The sequence below is a fragment of the Otolemur garnettii genome, unplaced genomic scaffold (genome assembly GCF_000181295.1).
Source record: "Otolemur garnettii isolate 467f Iridium unplaced genomic scaffold, OtoGar3 scaffold00006, whole genome shotgun sequence".
Taxonomy (NCBI): Eukaryota; Metazoa; Chordata; class Mammalia; order Primates; family Galagidae; genus Otolemur; species Otolemur garnettii.
Window position 1 is genome coordinate 39603052 of NW_003852401.1, and position 15325 is coordinate 39618376.

Genomic DNA, 15325 nt, shown 5'->3' on the forward strand with positions numbered 1-15325 from the left:
CCCATGCCAGATCAAGATGCTGATCAATGTCCAGACCCCCTTTCCTAAACCAAAAGCGACCTTTTTACTTTCACTCACTAATCCATAGAAGCCTTTCAAATGGCACAAATAAAGGCGGCTGCATTTTGTTCTCTAAATCAATTTTCTCCCCAGCCATCAACTAGATGTTCCCGCACAGAGAAAGAACAGCCCTTCCCTTCTAATTCAAAAATCCATACTGCCATTGCCCTTGCAAACTGCTAAACAAGCAGTATCGGCAAGTCACTTGTGTTCTGTAATATATTGACTGCAAATCCCAATGGCTTGCCTCCTAATGCAGTTTTCTATTGTGTCTGTGCGTGTCAATACACTGGCTGGCCACCGTACTTGTAAGAGGCTCTGACCAGCTGTTTGCTCAAGGCATCAAGAGGGCACAGAAAAGGAACAAAGGCTGTGCTCCTGAAGAGCGACCTCGAGGCTAAGCCTGGGAGAGCAGCCCCACACACTAGGGTCCTCACAGAGGTTGTGTTGCTGGTACTTCACACCCCCCTACCACCCACACCCAGAGAGGCCAATTGAAATTTTCCACTGGGACTGTTTCCATAATACAAAGTTGAATACAATCAGAATCCTTTCGCAAAATTATTTCCCACTTTCCTACCCATCAACACTAAAGCTGTTTGCTATTTCCCCCAGCAAATACACACTGGTCACATCTTCAAGGTGCACTACAAATGAAGTCTCATTTAAAAAGCTAAAAGGAAGGTAGAAACGGGGGCTTGGTAAGGGAAATCTGGCTTTTTCTGTTTAAGAAATCACCTTAACACCATATAATGGTGGACCACTTAATGCTACCACACCACCAACACCAAGGGCAAATCTAGGAGGAAAACATAAAAATCTGTTAAGACAGGCCAGACACAGTGGCTCATGCCTGTCATCCTAGCACTCTGGGAGGCCAAGGCAGGAGAATCCCTTGCACTTAGGAGTTTAAGACCTTGCCTGAGCAAGAGCAAGACCCTGTTTCTACCAAAAAAAAAAGAAAGAACAAATTTAGCTAGGCATCATGGCCAGTGCCCATAGTCCCAGCTATTCAGGAGGTATAGGAGGAGGCCTTGGTGAAGGAAGGCAGGAGGATCACTTGAATCCCAAAGTTTGAGGTTGCTATGAGCCAGGTTGGCACTCTAGCCTGGGCAACAAAATGCAACTCTGTCTTAAAAAAAAAAAAAAAAAAGTTAGGACAGAATTCTTAAAATATACGTGGAAATCCCTGCTTCACATCAGTCTAACCTGAGGCTGGTGACTAACCGAAGGCCTGATCCTCTAACAGGTCCTTCCAAGCTCCCCAGATTATTCATTTATTTCTCTAGTTTGTGGGTGAGGGGGTGGTCTATGCAAGATATGTGACAGGCAGATATTATGAAATGTTAAATATAGACTCCAGGTTTACTGGGTTTCTCTCTTCTTGTCAGCACATCTGAAATTTTTCACAATAAAATGTTTGTGGGGAGCTATGTTAAGACTAAATAATCAATGGGTATAATCATTATTACTAAGAAATCTGTTGACAAAATCAAGTTCAATGCCTTGAGAGAAGTTTGTAATGCAATTTGTCCACACGCTATTGGCAGCTGTGGTTCTAGGAACAGTAATACATGCACATACTCAATTCACACAGAGACCCAGGCCTCGGAAATATACTAGTTTTGTTTTCTCTTCTTTTTTTCTTAGTACAAACCCAAATATATTAACTATAATTAGACTCCTCATTAAGAAGCCTCAGTGTGGCTCAGCACCTGTTGCTTAAGCAGCTAAGTCACCAGCCACATACACCTGAGCTAGTGGGTTCGAATCCAGCCCAGATCCACCAAACAACAATGACAGCTGCAACCAAAATAAAAAAAAAAACAGCCAGGCATTGTGGAGGGCGCCTGTAGTCCCAGCTACTTGGGAGGCTGAGGCAGGAGACTCGCTTGAGCCCAGGAGTTGGAGGTGAGGTTGCTGTGAGCTGTGATGCCACAGCACTCTACCCAGGGGAACAGCTTGAGGCTCTGTCTCAAAAAAAAAATAAGCCTCAATGGATATTTGCCTATAAGTCACTTTTCCAAAGGAAAAGCAACTGAGCACAAGATGGATAAAGTTATTAGAACTGACTAGAACAAACTTCATTTGTAATTTTAGCATAAAGAACCATTCTGCTACTTTTGAATCAAGTTTTTATTCTGGACTGCATAGACTTGCCGAAGGATCTTGAGATATACACCAACAACCAAATTGTTAGGCAAAGCCACCTGTGTATTTGTGTGCAGAAATGTGGAGAACTGTTTTTTGGGGGGGCAGGGGTTTGCAAATTGGTTTCACCTGATTTTCAAATGGTCAGGATTCAAAACAGCTGCAACTATCGCTCTACGGACGGAATATATGAAACATTAAATGACAAGCGCCTACTCTGTATAACTCTTGGGAAGGGTAGACAGACGCCTCAAAGTCAAGCTGCAAGCAGACTGCAACCGAGTCTGAGTGATGAAAGAGACGCAAGGAAAACCACTCTTACAGAACACTGAGCAAAGTGTGTGGTGTGACAGCTGGCTGCAGGAGCAGTCACAGGCGAGCCTGAAGTAAACAGGCGGTGCTGCTGGAACTGGGCCTTGAGGAGACGAAGGCAGGCCACGTCAAGTCTGACAAAAAGGTCTGGACTTTTTATAAAGAAAACAAGAAAACTCAAAACATACTCTTTGGCAAAAAAAAAAAAAAAAAAGAGAGAGAGAGAGAAAGAGAGACATATTTGACGGATTGAGGGAACTACAGGAAGAGAAAGAGGCAGTGACCAAGACTGGAAGAGAAAGTAGTCAGGGACAGACACAGCTGGCTGTGAGTGACAGACAAGGAGGCCATTAGGGTGAGAAGTCAAAATTAGTAAGAACACACAGAGCAGAGAGGCCCAAAGCCCCAGGAAGATGTTTTGCATTTGCTGTCTTCCCAGGGCCAGAGTTCTGAATGTGCTGCCAGGTTTGAAATGTGGGCTAGTGGCCTCTGAAGGACAGTGAGGACACAGGACAAGCCAATGGAGCACCCTGAGAATAGGAGCACTTTCAACCCCATCACTTAAAATGTGCAAAGATTTTAAATGTACATATTAGTACACCAATATACATATATGCACATATGTGTGTGTATATTAACTTACCCGTTTATAAACTACTCAGATGATTCATGCTCAAACTTTTTACCAACAGAGTGCACATATTCCTAGACTAATACAGTGGACTACCAGCCTAGTTAGAGCAATAATGGTGCTAATATCAAACTCAGTCTCACAGTCCATGTATTTCAGTGGCTTAACAAACCGCATAATTTGGATTGTACGTGTTCAAAAGCACCTGCATTCTCAAGGCGATCACGCCATCTCATCTGAGAGATAGTGAGTATCTCCGGACTATGTACACTGGGAATCAATTTCAGGGACACTCAGCTAATCACATACACAACTCTCTCTCTCCCAGGGCACATAATGGTGGACATCAACACACTGAACAGTTTTCCTCTATCTAGACAGAAAAGAGAATTCAACTGATAAGAGTTTTCAGAATGTTATTTCCTCTCAGGTTTTTTCTTATACCAAAAATGACCTGTGCCCTACCCTTTTTCTGCTCACATATTTTCTGATCAAAGAATTATCAAGCAGCAAATAATATAAGAAGAGCTGAAAGAAAAAAATTGTTTTATACCTACTGTGAGAGCTTACAAGGAGAGAAGGTAAACAACTGTGCTCATCATTATATTTCATATTGTTCCAAAACAGGTGAATGGAATGAAACTTCATAATTAAAATTTAAATGTCAATAGATAATTGTGCTAATCAGAGGTTATTTGATAAACTGTGTACTAACGTTCGTCAGATTTTTATAAAAACACATTAAGACAACGAGGTGGTCTATGACAATTGTGAAAGCAGCACACTTTTGCAAACCAGTTTAGAAACAGTTTGTTAAATCAAGTGAGTGACAATACATAAATATATTAACTTACGTTAAAATTTCAATGTAAATTTCTTTCTTTTTTTTTTGCAGTTTTTGGCTGGAGCCGGGCTTGACCCTACCATCCTCTGTATATGGGGCTGGCACCCTACTCCTTGAGCCAGAGGTGCTGCCCTAAATTTATTTCACTTTTTCACACGAAATCATGCCTCAGAAAAAATTAGAAAACCTCTCCCACCCTTGCCCACACCTATACAAATACACACCCCTATACACACTAGTTCCACTTAAAACATCAAATCATATTCCCAACACAGTCTTATGGCACACGGATAACTACAGAACTCACCAAGGCCATCAATGAGAACAACTTTGAAGGCAGAAATGCCTAATCTTGTCAAATAAGCGAACCAACAAAAACAGCTGTCTAAAATTTAATTAAAAACCACCAACCTGAATATTCCACAATAAAGTTACTAGTTGTGAGAATTTTAATTTTAAAAAATCAGAGTTGACAATAAACAATGGTGATGAGAGGGTTTGGGGAACTAAGACAATTAAAAAGCTTTGAACAGGGGAGCACCTGTGGCTCAGTGAGTAAGGTGCCGGCCCTATATACCAAGGGCAGCGGGTTTGAACCCGGCCCCGGCCAAACTGCAATAAAAAAATAGCCAGGCGTTGTGGCGGGCGCCTGTAGTCCAAGCTACTCAGGAGGCTGAGGCAAGAGAATCGCCTAAGCCCAAGAGCTGGAGGTTGTTCTGAGCTGTAACGCCACAGCACTCTACCAACACTCTACCAAGGGTGATAAAATGTGACTGTCTCTTAAATAAAAAAAAAAAAAAAAAGGTTTGAACAGAGCCAAGTGAGTTTAACCCACTTCAGGAAACCATAAAAGGTTTAATGAAAGAGCAAAGATGTAGATCTATGAAAACTTAAAATGGTTCCAATGAGCCAGTAATGGAATTTCCCTTGATTTAACCACCATTCAAAATGATTTACTTAAATATTTACTGCAAGAGGCTCGGCTCCTGTAGCTCAGCAGCTAGGGCGCCAGCAACATACACCAGAGCTGAAGGGTTCCAAATCCAGCCCAGGCCTGCCAAACAACAATGGCAAGAAGAAATAACCAGGCGTTGTGGCGGGCACCTGTAGTCCCAGCTACTTGGGAGGCTGAGGCAAGAGAATCGCCCAAGCCCAAGAGTTTGAGGTTGCTGTGAGCTATGGAGCCACAGCACTCTACTGAGGGCAACAAAGTGAGACTGTCTCCAAATAAATACATATTTACTGAAAGAACAGATTTTATTCCTGTGTTTCTTTGTTTTTTTTCTTTTGAGACAGGAGTCTCACTACATCACTCTCTGTAGTGCCATGGTGTCACAGCTCACACCTTACCCCAGTGCAGGTCATAGACAAGAAATGAGCCACAAGGCCCCTGCCCAAGGTGACTGCTGAGCAGTGAGAGATCAGCCCCGCTTACTGACAAAAAAACAAAGGCTAATCTTACACCTCAAAATCTAGGCTCTAAATGCAGTGGGAGCTTTATCTCTTCTAACTTATGCTTGTAAAGGGCAGGCCTGGTTAATGAAGTTGGGAACCACTCCAATCTTGATGACAGCTACCCTCTTTGTATGACAAGGTTATTAACACCTGGTAGAGCTTAACTCTTAAGTGCCTACACTCCAGCTGGTCGTTTCCCAATTCAAGACTTTAACTTACAGGGAAGAAAAATCGCAACATGCGAAACTGTAGACAAAAATGCAAAAAAATGAAAAGGTAAAATTTACACAGAAAGAGTAAAAAGACTGCATCTAAGGTATTAACACGTGTGAAAAACTAACAGTTCCATATAAATATATGGGGGGAGCATAAGTCGCTTTGACAGCACATACACTAAAACTAAAAAGGTATATGATTAGCATGGCCCCTGCACAAGGATGACACGTAAATTTCTGACAGTCCATTAAAAAAAGAAAAATAAAGCCCACTAAAAAACACTGTATTTTCCCAAAAGAAATTTTACAGCACCATCAAATTGTGAAAGCAGTTTCCTTCAAAAATGTACATGATCTAAGTCGGGCACGGTGGCTCATGCCTATAATCCCAGCACTTGGGAGGCTGAGGAGCACCGACTGACTGAGCTCACAGGTTCGAGACAGGCCTGAGCCGAGTGAGACCTTGTCTCTAAAACACAGTCCAGCGTTGTGGCGGACACCTATAGTCCCAGATACCTGGGAGGCTGAAGCAAGAGAATCACCTAAGCCCAGGAGTTTGAGGTTGCTATGAGCTATGACACCACAGCAATCTACTGAGGGCAAAAAAGTGAGACTCTCTCTCAAAAAAAAAAGTACATGATCTAAGACACGGGGCTTCCTAAAATATCACATGAAGCTTGGAAACATTACCCCTTTGCCCCTTCACCACCCCAAAATCAGGATTGCAGAATACTCATATTTCTTCCAGAGCTGAGCCTTTCATCTATTTTTTAAATTCTTCACCACCTAGGAGAGGCTCAAGCGTTGGCCTGTATCCACTCTTCAGCAGAACACAGGCAAGACAAACTCATCAAACTCACTCTTGATGTATTTCTTCTGTTCTTTGACATATTTTAACCTGAAGACAGGATGGCTCAGTGGGATACAATCTTCTACCTACCCAGTTTGTGACCCCCACAGACCAGTTATCAGCATTGCTAATTTTCCTTTTTTCTTTTGAGACAAAATCTCACTGTGTCACCCACGGTAGAGTGCCATGCGGTAGACTGCCATGCGTCATAGCTCACAGCAACCTCAAATTCTTGGGCTTAAGCAATTCTCTTGCCTCAGCTTCCCAAGTAGCTGGGACATTTTTTTATTGTTGCAGTTGATTTGTTGGCCCGGCTGGGTTCAAACCCACCACCCTCAGTGTATGTGACTGGCGCCAGAACCACTGTGCTATGGGTGCCGAGCTATTTTTCCTAACTTTTAGAACCTAACCCTGGTGTGTCTTCGAGGTCATGAAGTTGATTAGCACCAAGAGTAAGAACCAGAGAGACATGCCAAGCTGGGGGCCCACCTCACACTTCCAGCTGCAGTGCTGGCAACCCTGGACCAGGCAAGCCCAGCTCAAGCTTCAACAGAGGCTCAGGGCTGAGTAAGTCCCCACACTCTAGTGAACGTGAGCCCACAGCTACAAGAATAGCCAAAAATCTACCAATCTACTTCTCAGGATGCCTGTGGAGGTCACAGAAGACAATTCACTGTTGAAAACTATTAATTACTGTGCAAACTGAAGCCACCAATGACAATTTATAGCATGGCTTTGTCAGCGTGCTGAAAAGATAAACCAGTAAGCTAAATAGGGCTTATGCATGCATTTACAGTGCATCTTGTTTCCAAAAATATCAGATGAAGTAATACCAAGCCATATGACAGAAAAATAAATTTAAAGATCACACTGCCACACACGCTAGGCACAGCCCTGGAAATAACCAGATTCACATCAATATGCTATTTTTTAATGCACCTTCTCCTCTGATGGGATCAGAATTGGCTCAGTTTTACATGAGAGGTTTCCACCTCTCTCTTCTATAGAGATAGCTAGAGTTTACCATCTACACAGATGAGAGATAGGAAGACAGCGAGCCTTATAAAAGGCTCTAAGACAGTGGGTCTCAACCTGTGGATCGCGCGCGACCCCTTCTTAACAATGAAAATATATTGTGGCATTAGGAAGGTTGAGAACCACTGCTCTAAGGAAAAAAAAAAATTCCCAGGGCTACAATAAAAGATTTAACTTATCTATTACCAATCCTGTTCCACTGCCTTTTCAGTAACCAGCCACAAATGGGAGCAGAACACATAAGGGGAAGGCTTATCAGGAAGTGTTGACACAACATAAACAAGACTGCGGGCACCACACCAAGGGAGGAAACCACAATTATACCATTCTTGACTTGGATGCACTTTCACTTTAAAACTTCCAGAAGGAAAAGTCAGTGGTGAGATTTGACACTGAAATCTCTAAAACTCATTCCTTCAACAAACCCACTGAAAGGTGGGAAGGGAGAGCAGTCGTCACACTGGAGACAAATCTTAACAGCATTAAGACTCTCTGCTTTAAAAGTTTCCCCATCACTGCATTTTTTTTTCCAGTAACAAAGATGTTGTCAGAAATGACAATTTTTTGTGTCCCCTGATGATGCCTCGCTAGCATTTGGTTATAAGCCATAAAGCAGGAATAATATCAGCCTGTCAGGAGTCTCGCTAATGCCCAGTTTCCCCCTAGAGAGAATTCCTGTCAAATCTAATGAGAGCTCCAAAGGCCCTCTCTACAATATAATGAGCACTTAGGCCATGCTGGTGATCAGGCGGCAAAAAGCATCAATTTGAGCCTGGCTACACCCTGGGGGCCAGACGTCACCAGTTTTAATAAGAATTATGATTACTAGCTGCACCAAATGCCTCCTCAGAACTTATTATTAATGTGTGACATTCAGAAGGATGTTTTTCAAATGTAAGGCCACTTTAAACTGAATTATAACACTACTTTGCACACCGCTCTAGTTAAGGGTCTGTCAGCATTTACAATATAAACTAAATTTTAGGGGTTTAATACCCAGTTACTGTGAAAAACATGGTATCTCTCAGGTTTTTATATTTTTCAAATTACTGAGCCAACTATATGTAACATATTATTAATGCCTACAGGCTTGCTCATGGACAGACAGTATGTACCCACAAATGCCTGACCCTGTACAGAAACTCATAAGTAAACTATTTTCACACCATGGGGCTTCTGACCCACCATGATCCTTCCCCTAGCCCACAAAGAAGAGGTTATTCTCCATGTAACCTCTAAGAACCCAGAAAAATTACACACTTCTTTTAGTTCTCCCAATAAACCCAGCATCAGCAAACACCACCACATCGAAGTGGTATTGCCTAGTAAAAATCAAGGAGGTTACTAAATCCTCTGAATTTATGGTTGAAAGAAAAAGCTCAGTCTCCTCTTACTCGTCCAGAGTATTTGTTACCAAAAACATACCCTTCAGGATGACTTAAAAAAAATAAGTTCTAGGTTAGAATTCCTAGCCCAAGTTTATTTGCATAATTCATTTAAATGACCATACATGCTAGTCATAGATCTTCTAGTCCACTTATTATCAGCAAGTTACAATTGCCTCAATAAGCCACTAGCCACTGAAACACACAAAAACAAAAGCATACACCCAACATCAACTAGGATACCAACTTTGCAAATCAGGATAAAATCAGTACTTTAAAGGCCCAATTATTTTACTAATGAAAGGCCCTGAATGTGTAACTATATCTCTTTCCAAACACATATCTAAGAACAGATCTAATGTACACGATGATAACTTAACACTACGAAATCTATGATGAATTAAAAATCAAAGAGTGCAGAGTTACAAAAGCAGACTTCAACTCTGAAACATACTTGCTTAATGAAAGTCTTTGAATATAAGGAAGATCTGAAGGCTGAACTAATCAATTTCTCCACTGTGCCCTAGCCGGTCAGCCATGCTCTTTAATTTAATGAAACAAGGGTTTGAGATGAAATAGCACATATACATCAAGTAAGAATTGTATTGTTGCACTTTGAAATGTGTCCAACTGTGCAACTTCATCTGATGATAATTTTTTAAGAGGCAATCGATTTCTAAAAGACTTATTGTACCAGCCAGCGTCTTGATGAAAAAGTGAATGTCAGCATATCTCCAGAATACTTACACCCTGCCATTAATGCTTTCTTTGGCAGACAATGACTACTCAATCGAGGGTCCTTTGGGCTGAGCAATCATTTAGCTTTTCTTCTCTTATGAGGTCCTTAGTGCCTTGTTCCAGCTCAATACTCTTTTTATACACCATTATAGTAGCCATAAGTGTGAATTTTATGGGAACTTGCAAACTCATAGTCATAGCTAGAGCTTTCCAGTCACTAATCTTTTCATGCTTTTAAAACCACCAGAACTGAAGCAACTTCCAACATATGCTCTGGCCATAAAAGGATGCTTCTTTTCACATCAAAACCCGCAACAACTGAGAAATCTTTCAAAAATGTGCTTGTTAATAAGCCACTAATAATCCTGAGTGTTGCTATATGCTACCTCAAAGCACAGAGTACGCCAAAGATAAGAATATTTGTTTACCCTGACAAACTCCTCAGCACTCCTTTCCTCCCACAGGTCCACACTTCCCTCCAAAACAGCACAAAAAATCATTACTCTGAACTTCAGCAACTCTACAGAATACCCAGATCTTTCAGGAGAATAGATGGAAGAATAAACTTAAGAGTCTCAACTCCTCTCTCTCTATAAACAGGCTAGTTTACATTTCCAAAATGCCTCTCACTTAGTCACTTAAACTCTCCATAATTGTCTAGAAGTAACCCTTGCTGCAGACTACTACCAAGTCACAAAAAGAGAGAAACCAAAGCAGAAAAACTGCATACGTATCCCATCCCCCAGAGCCCACTATTGAGAACAAAGCCAATATTGTAAAATCAAATGAACTGATTCCACATTTGGGCTTGAGGTTTAACTAAAGCTTACCTGTTTATGCATTTCAATGTTTAATCCATATGACATTTCATAGTACTGTAAAGAAAAAAAAAATCAAGCATTTCATTAACTTGCATTATTATAATGCTAACACACGTTTGCTAATATAGCATGGAAAGGGGACAAGTAGAATCTTTGATACCTACCATCACATAGTGCCTCTGCATTTCTGTCTTTTCACTTGCCAGTTTCTCACATTCCAATTTAAGGCTATGAAAACAAAACAGGCAACTTAATGTAAACATTATGTCACTTGTTTTAACATCTGCCTCACATATTTGCACTTTAAGTAAAAACACAGACCAATTTGGAAAAGCCATAAAAACTATCTAGGTAAACACCCAAAAGCTTTGTCCTTACATTTAATAGGGGAAAGGAATAATGTGAACAGTACAGGGTATCCCTTCAGCTATCATTCTTTTTCTTCTTTTTTCTTCTTGATCAGATGCTAAGAATGAAAAATCTGTCAAAACCTGTCTGATTCCTGCTCACGGTCATCTGTTCTCTATCTCCCTGCATCAAAGTGTGTTTTCTGGACCCCAAACTTGGGCCTTTGCACAATCTTCAGTCTTAGGCACAGGCTGTATAATTTTTCCTAACTCAATCCTTAGGTTGGAAAATCTTAGCTGTTAAAGTTATTTCTACAATTGCTGGTCCCTTTCAAAATCTTTGTTTTTTAAATCCCTGCCAAAATATGTCAAGTAGCTACTGCAATAAAGTGGGTTGAAGTTCTTCCTGCTCAGTAAACAGTGTGTGCAAGTATGCTTCAAGCTCCAGAGATACTATCTACAAGCAGACAAAAGGTCAAAAATCAGAAAACCCCTAACAGAATAAGAAAATTCACACCCAAGGAACTGAGCCTCATCTATATCCTTTTCCACAAGCACGACAAAAGTAAAAATCACCATTCATTTATTTCTCAGCTCATATCAGCTATAAATTTATAAAAGCAAAGGAAAGAAATTAACCTTTTTGGGAAATTCATTATGGACAAGGTACTTTACAAACAGCTTTCACTTATAAATCCTTTGAAGCCAGGTATCACAACATGAAAAAGCTAATGTTGAGATGTTCTACCCAAGTCAACCCAGAATGACGCCAAAGCAGGTGAGCGCCCCCCTCATACTATACACCTCCTCATCATCACCAATGACGGCCACTGAAAGCATCCAGCCTTCCCTACTGGACTTTGCCTCCAACAACCCAATTCTCTAGTATGGCAAACAGTGATTTCAACATGGCTTTGCTTGCCTGAACCCCTACTTCAGGGCTGAAGCATCGATTGAACCAATGTTTCAGCTCAGCCTGTTGAAAAATAAATAAATGAAGAGCAAATATTGACGGTTCTCATGCAACTCCTAAAGATACAAAAAAGGACTCCCTGGAACAGCAGCAAACGGGTAAAAAGGAAACAATGGGAGGAGGAGGAGACAAGAGAAGAGGCGGCCCGGGAAGAGCCAGGCAAGGAGGTAATGTGAATGACAGGTCTTAACTGCGACTCCACACGCCACCGCCTGGACGAAAGAACTAAGTACAACCGCCGCCGCTGCCACTAGGCTGGGAGACAAGGGGCACCGGGCTGCCCGCGCGTTCCCTGGCCGGGTACAGCCGGACACGCACCTGTGATACTGTGCCTGCAGGAACTGGAATTCCTCTTTAATCCGGTCCAGGGATTCCGGGATAGTGAACTTGAAGGGCTGGCCTGCAGCCTGGTGCGGCGTCTGGAGGCGATCAGCGAGGGGGACCGAGGGACGGGAACGCGGGCAGATAGACAAAGTAGTAAGTCAGAGAAGGAGAGGATGGGACATAAACAAAAATAAAGTTGGAAGTGGCAGAAAATGGAACCCCAAACTTGTGTTTGCGCTTCATTTTAGGGACAGAGAAAGTGGACCTTCCCCTCAACTTCTAAAAAAAACTATGTAAGAATGTTTTCTTGCCCCCCGAGCGGATCGCGCTAAGTGCGCCAGGGTCACACGGCCAGAGGGAAGGGGGCTCCCCGGAGGCCAGGTAGGACCAAATCAGATAAGTCTTCGCTGACGTCGGCGCCCCCTCCCCCACGGGGACGATAATGACCCCGGGAACCCGGGGAGAAAAACAACTCCTTCAACGCTCCCCATTCCCAGAGTCACCGGGCCACTTCCAGGCGCACCGGAACGGGGGCCGCATTGACATGTAAATAGGCGAAACAAGAAACAAAGGGGGGGGGGCGCAGCCCATTTCAGGGAAGGCGGAGGTTGTGGCTACAGGAAAAAATCCCAGCCTCCCCCCGCGCCTCAGTCCTAGTAATTCAGACTTCAAGTAGGAGGGAGCCCACAGGGAAAAGAGGAAATTTAGTCTTTCAGCCCACTCCCCACCCCGGGAGGAGGACCCCGCACCTCCCTGCCTTACACCGATGGGGGAGGGGGTCGGCCGGGTAGCAGCAGCCACTCGACTCCCTAAAGCAGGAGAAAACCGCCCCCACCCCACCCCCGCCCAGGGCCGCGCCTCACCGGGTGCCGGCTCTGCGGGAACATCGCTCTGGCGGCGGCCGCGGCTCTGCTCCCCGGCAATTCAATTCTTCGCTCAATTTCCAACTTTAATCCCGCCGAGGAAAATTAAGCCGGGAACTAAGCAAAAGCGCGGAATCCAGGGGACGCGCAGGCCACGCACACAGGCGCGCTCGGCCCCACGCAGCGGCCACTCGCGCCCCCGACTTCTGCTCCTGCTACCGTCGGTGCCGGCTCCTGCCCTCAGGGCCACATCTCAGGGCGCCCCAGGCCCAGATACTCCAAGAACCTGAGCCGCGACGCCGGCGCTCGGGACTCCACTCCAACACGCGAGCCTCAGTCTCCGGGGCGGGCGGTGGGGGCGAGGTGCCTCCGCAGCACTCCCCTCGGCGGTGGACGTGCGCAGCGCCCGTCCTGGGCAAACAAATCCTAGCGGGCAGCTTTTCTTCGCTATACCCTTGGTTTGCTTCCCCGCTGGGTGTTCCCCGTGGCGGCGGCTGGCGAGGTGCAGGTGGAGCGGCGGCCTGACTAACCCCACACAAACAAACCCAGTGGTTTCGGGACCGACCCCCGCGGGATCCAAAACGCGGCGGGGAGAGAGAGAGAGAAGCCGCAGCGGAGGCTCCGGGCCGGGGAGCGAAGGATGACGAAGGGGGGAAAGTGCGGAGGGCGCGCCGGGAGGCGGCTCGGCACGCCCCGTGCGACCAGCACTCGATGTTCTCCGCGGTTGCACAAACCCTCCTGGCCCGACGGGGCTACTCCATGGAAGGCAGTCCCGAAGCCTCCCGCTGCTCCGCGAGCCCGGGGCGCATCAGGGCGTAGCGCCCCGAGCGCACTGGTCCCGCACGGCCGACCTGGCCGTTCCGGACCTTTCCTCCTCGGTCGTCTTTCTTTCCTTTCCTACGCCTGCCTCTCTGCAAAGGACGCTCCAGCCCCCCTGCAAAGTTCTCTCACGACGCGATGGACGACATCTACGAGATGGTGGAGAGAAGTACGCTCCGCCGCTCGGCCTCCTTCTTGAACCAGCAAACTCCGCAGGCGAGTCTGGAGTAGTCACCGCGGCTGGGCCAAAAGATTTTTAGTCGCCGTGGGACAGCCGAGGTCCGAGCTGGTGGCGCGGGTCCCGCCCGGCCGTGCGGGGACGGGGGTGGAGCAGTTGACTGCCTTAGGGACGCGGGACACGGGGTACCCGCCGCTGCTGCTGCTCCTGCAGCCGCCGCTCCCACCACCGCCGCCCGCGCCTCTCGCGCCGGTTACATTAACACGCGGTTTCACACTCCGGAGCTAACCAGCATCGGCCCCGCCCAGCCCCGTGCGGGCGGGGGCCGCGAGCGCCGAGCCGGCGGGGGACGTGGGCCCGGACGGCTGGGAGGGGGAACGGAGGCCGGGTCAGCCAATCACGTGCGCCGCACCCAACGTGGGTCGCTGACGTAACACCTTCTCAGAGCCAATGGAAGCGCAGCACCGGACAGGACGTTCTCCCTCCCTCTTCTCTTCCACCACACTCGCTTCCATCACCGCCGTCTCCTCGGTCTCCCCTCCCATCCACCAGCCCCTCCTCCTACTGCCGCGTCCTCGGGGCTTGGTGAGGAACTGTTCTGGAGGAGCCGCGGGACGCCAGAACCAGCCAATCGGAAGCGGCGTGTTACGGAGATTGGCACTGGGGATGGGAAGGTCGGTGGGAAGGAGAGCGGCGGGGCTGGGCTGTCAATCAAAGTAACGTGGGGAGCCGGCTAGGGAACGCGCGGGTGCGCGCGAGCGGGAGGGACCGGCGAGCGTGCCACCGCCGAAGCTGGGGGCTCGAGTTTGCAAAAAACCTGTCACTGGTCCCTTCAATGAGAATTCTCACCTCTCAGTGAAAGTAACTCAGAGATTAACCGCATAGTTCCTTATTGGCGGCAGAGAGGGGATAGTTGGTAATTCGAGGAAATGCATTTTTCTGTGTTGGCCCCATGTTTGATACTGTTCTTTGAAAGTGAAGCCACATTTTACAGAATTCTCAGAGGTTCGTTTTTCCTTGAGCTGTCTTTTTACAGATGCACGAGAAGTGGACTGTGCACTTGGTGGGAAATGCATAAATGAGCAATGCATTGGCTGGCGTCTGAACACCACCCGTGTAGGACTTGACTATAATGCCCTCCCATCCCACTCAGTACTCCTCAGCACCCAGGGTGGTAGTATTTTGGGTTTATGGGAGGGTTTCAAACCACTTTGCAAAAACGGTCCTAGTGCCTTCATTTAGTGGGAACGATATCCATGGTGCCGCCAGAATAAGGCACACTCGTCCGGGGAGCAAAAGAGATGCTTTGCCCGCGGCGCGAAAT

At 45.8% G+C, this 15325-nt stretch overlaps 1 protein-coding gene and 1 pseudogene across 5 annotated transcripts in view; one reads left to right on the forward strand and one right to left on the reverse strand.

The window, feature by feature from the left end:
• TLE1 (transducin like enhancer of split 1) overlaps positions 1 to 14235 on the reverse strand; it is a 98554-nt gene extending 84319 nt beyond the window's left edge. For all 5 annotated transcript variants that reach the window (XM_023508058.1, XM_012813718.2, XM_023508057.1 and 2 more), the window contains exons 1-4: positions 13005 to 14235; positions 12136 to 12236; positions 10662 to 10725; positions 10507 to 10551 (exon numbers count right to left, since the gene is read on the reverse strand). In XM_023508058.1, coding sequence (XP_023363826.1) covers positions 10507 to 10551; positions 10662 to 10725; positions 12136 to 12236; positions 13005 to 13028 — 234 coding nt within the window. In that variant the 5' untranslated portion in view covers positions 13029 to 14235. The remainder of the gene's footprint in view (positions 1 to 10506; positions 10552 to 10661; positions 10726 to 12135; positions 12237 to 13004) is intronic.
• Positions 5827 to 5925, forward strand: LOC111722993 (annotated as a pseudogene).
• Positions 14236 to 15325: the final 1090 nt, after the last annotated feature.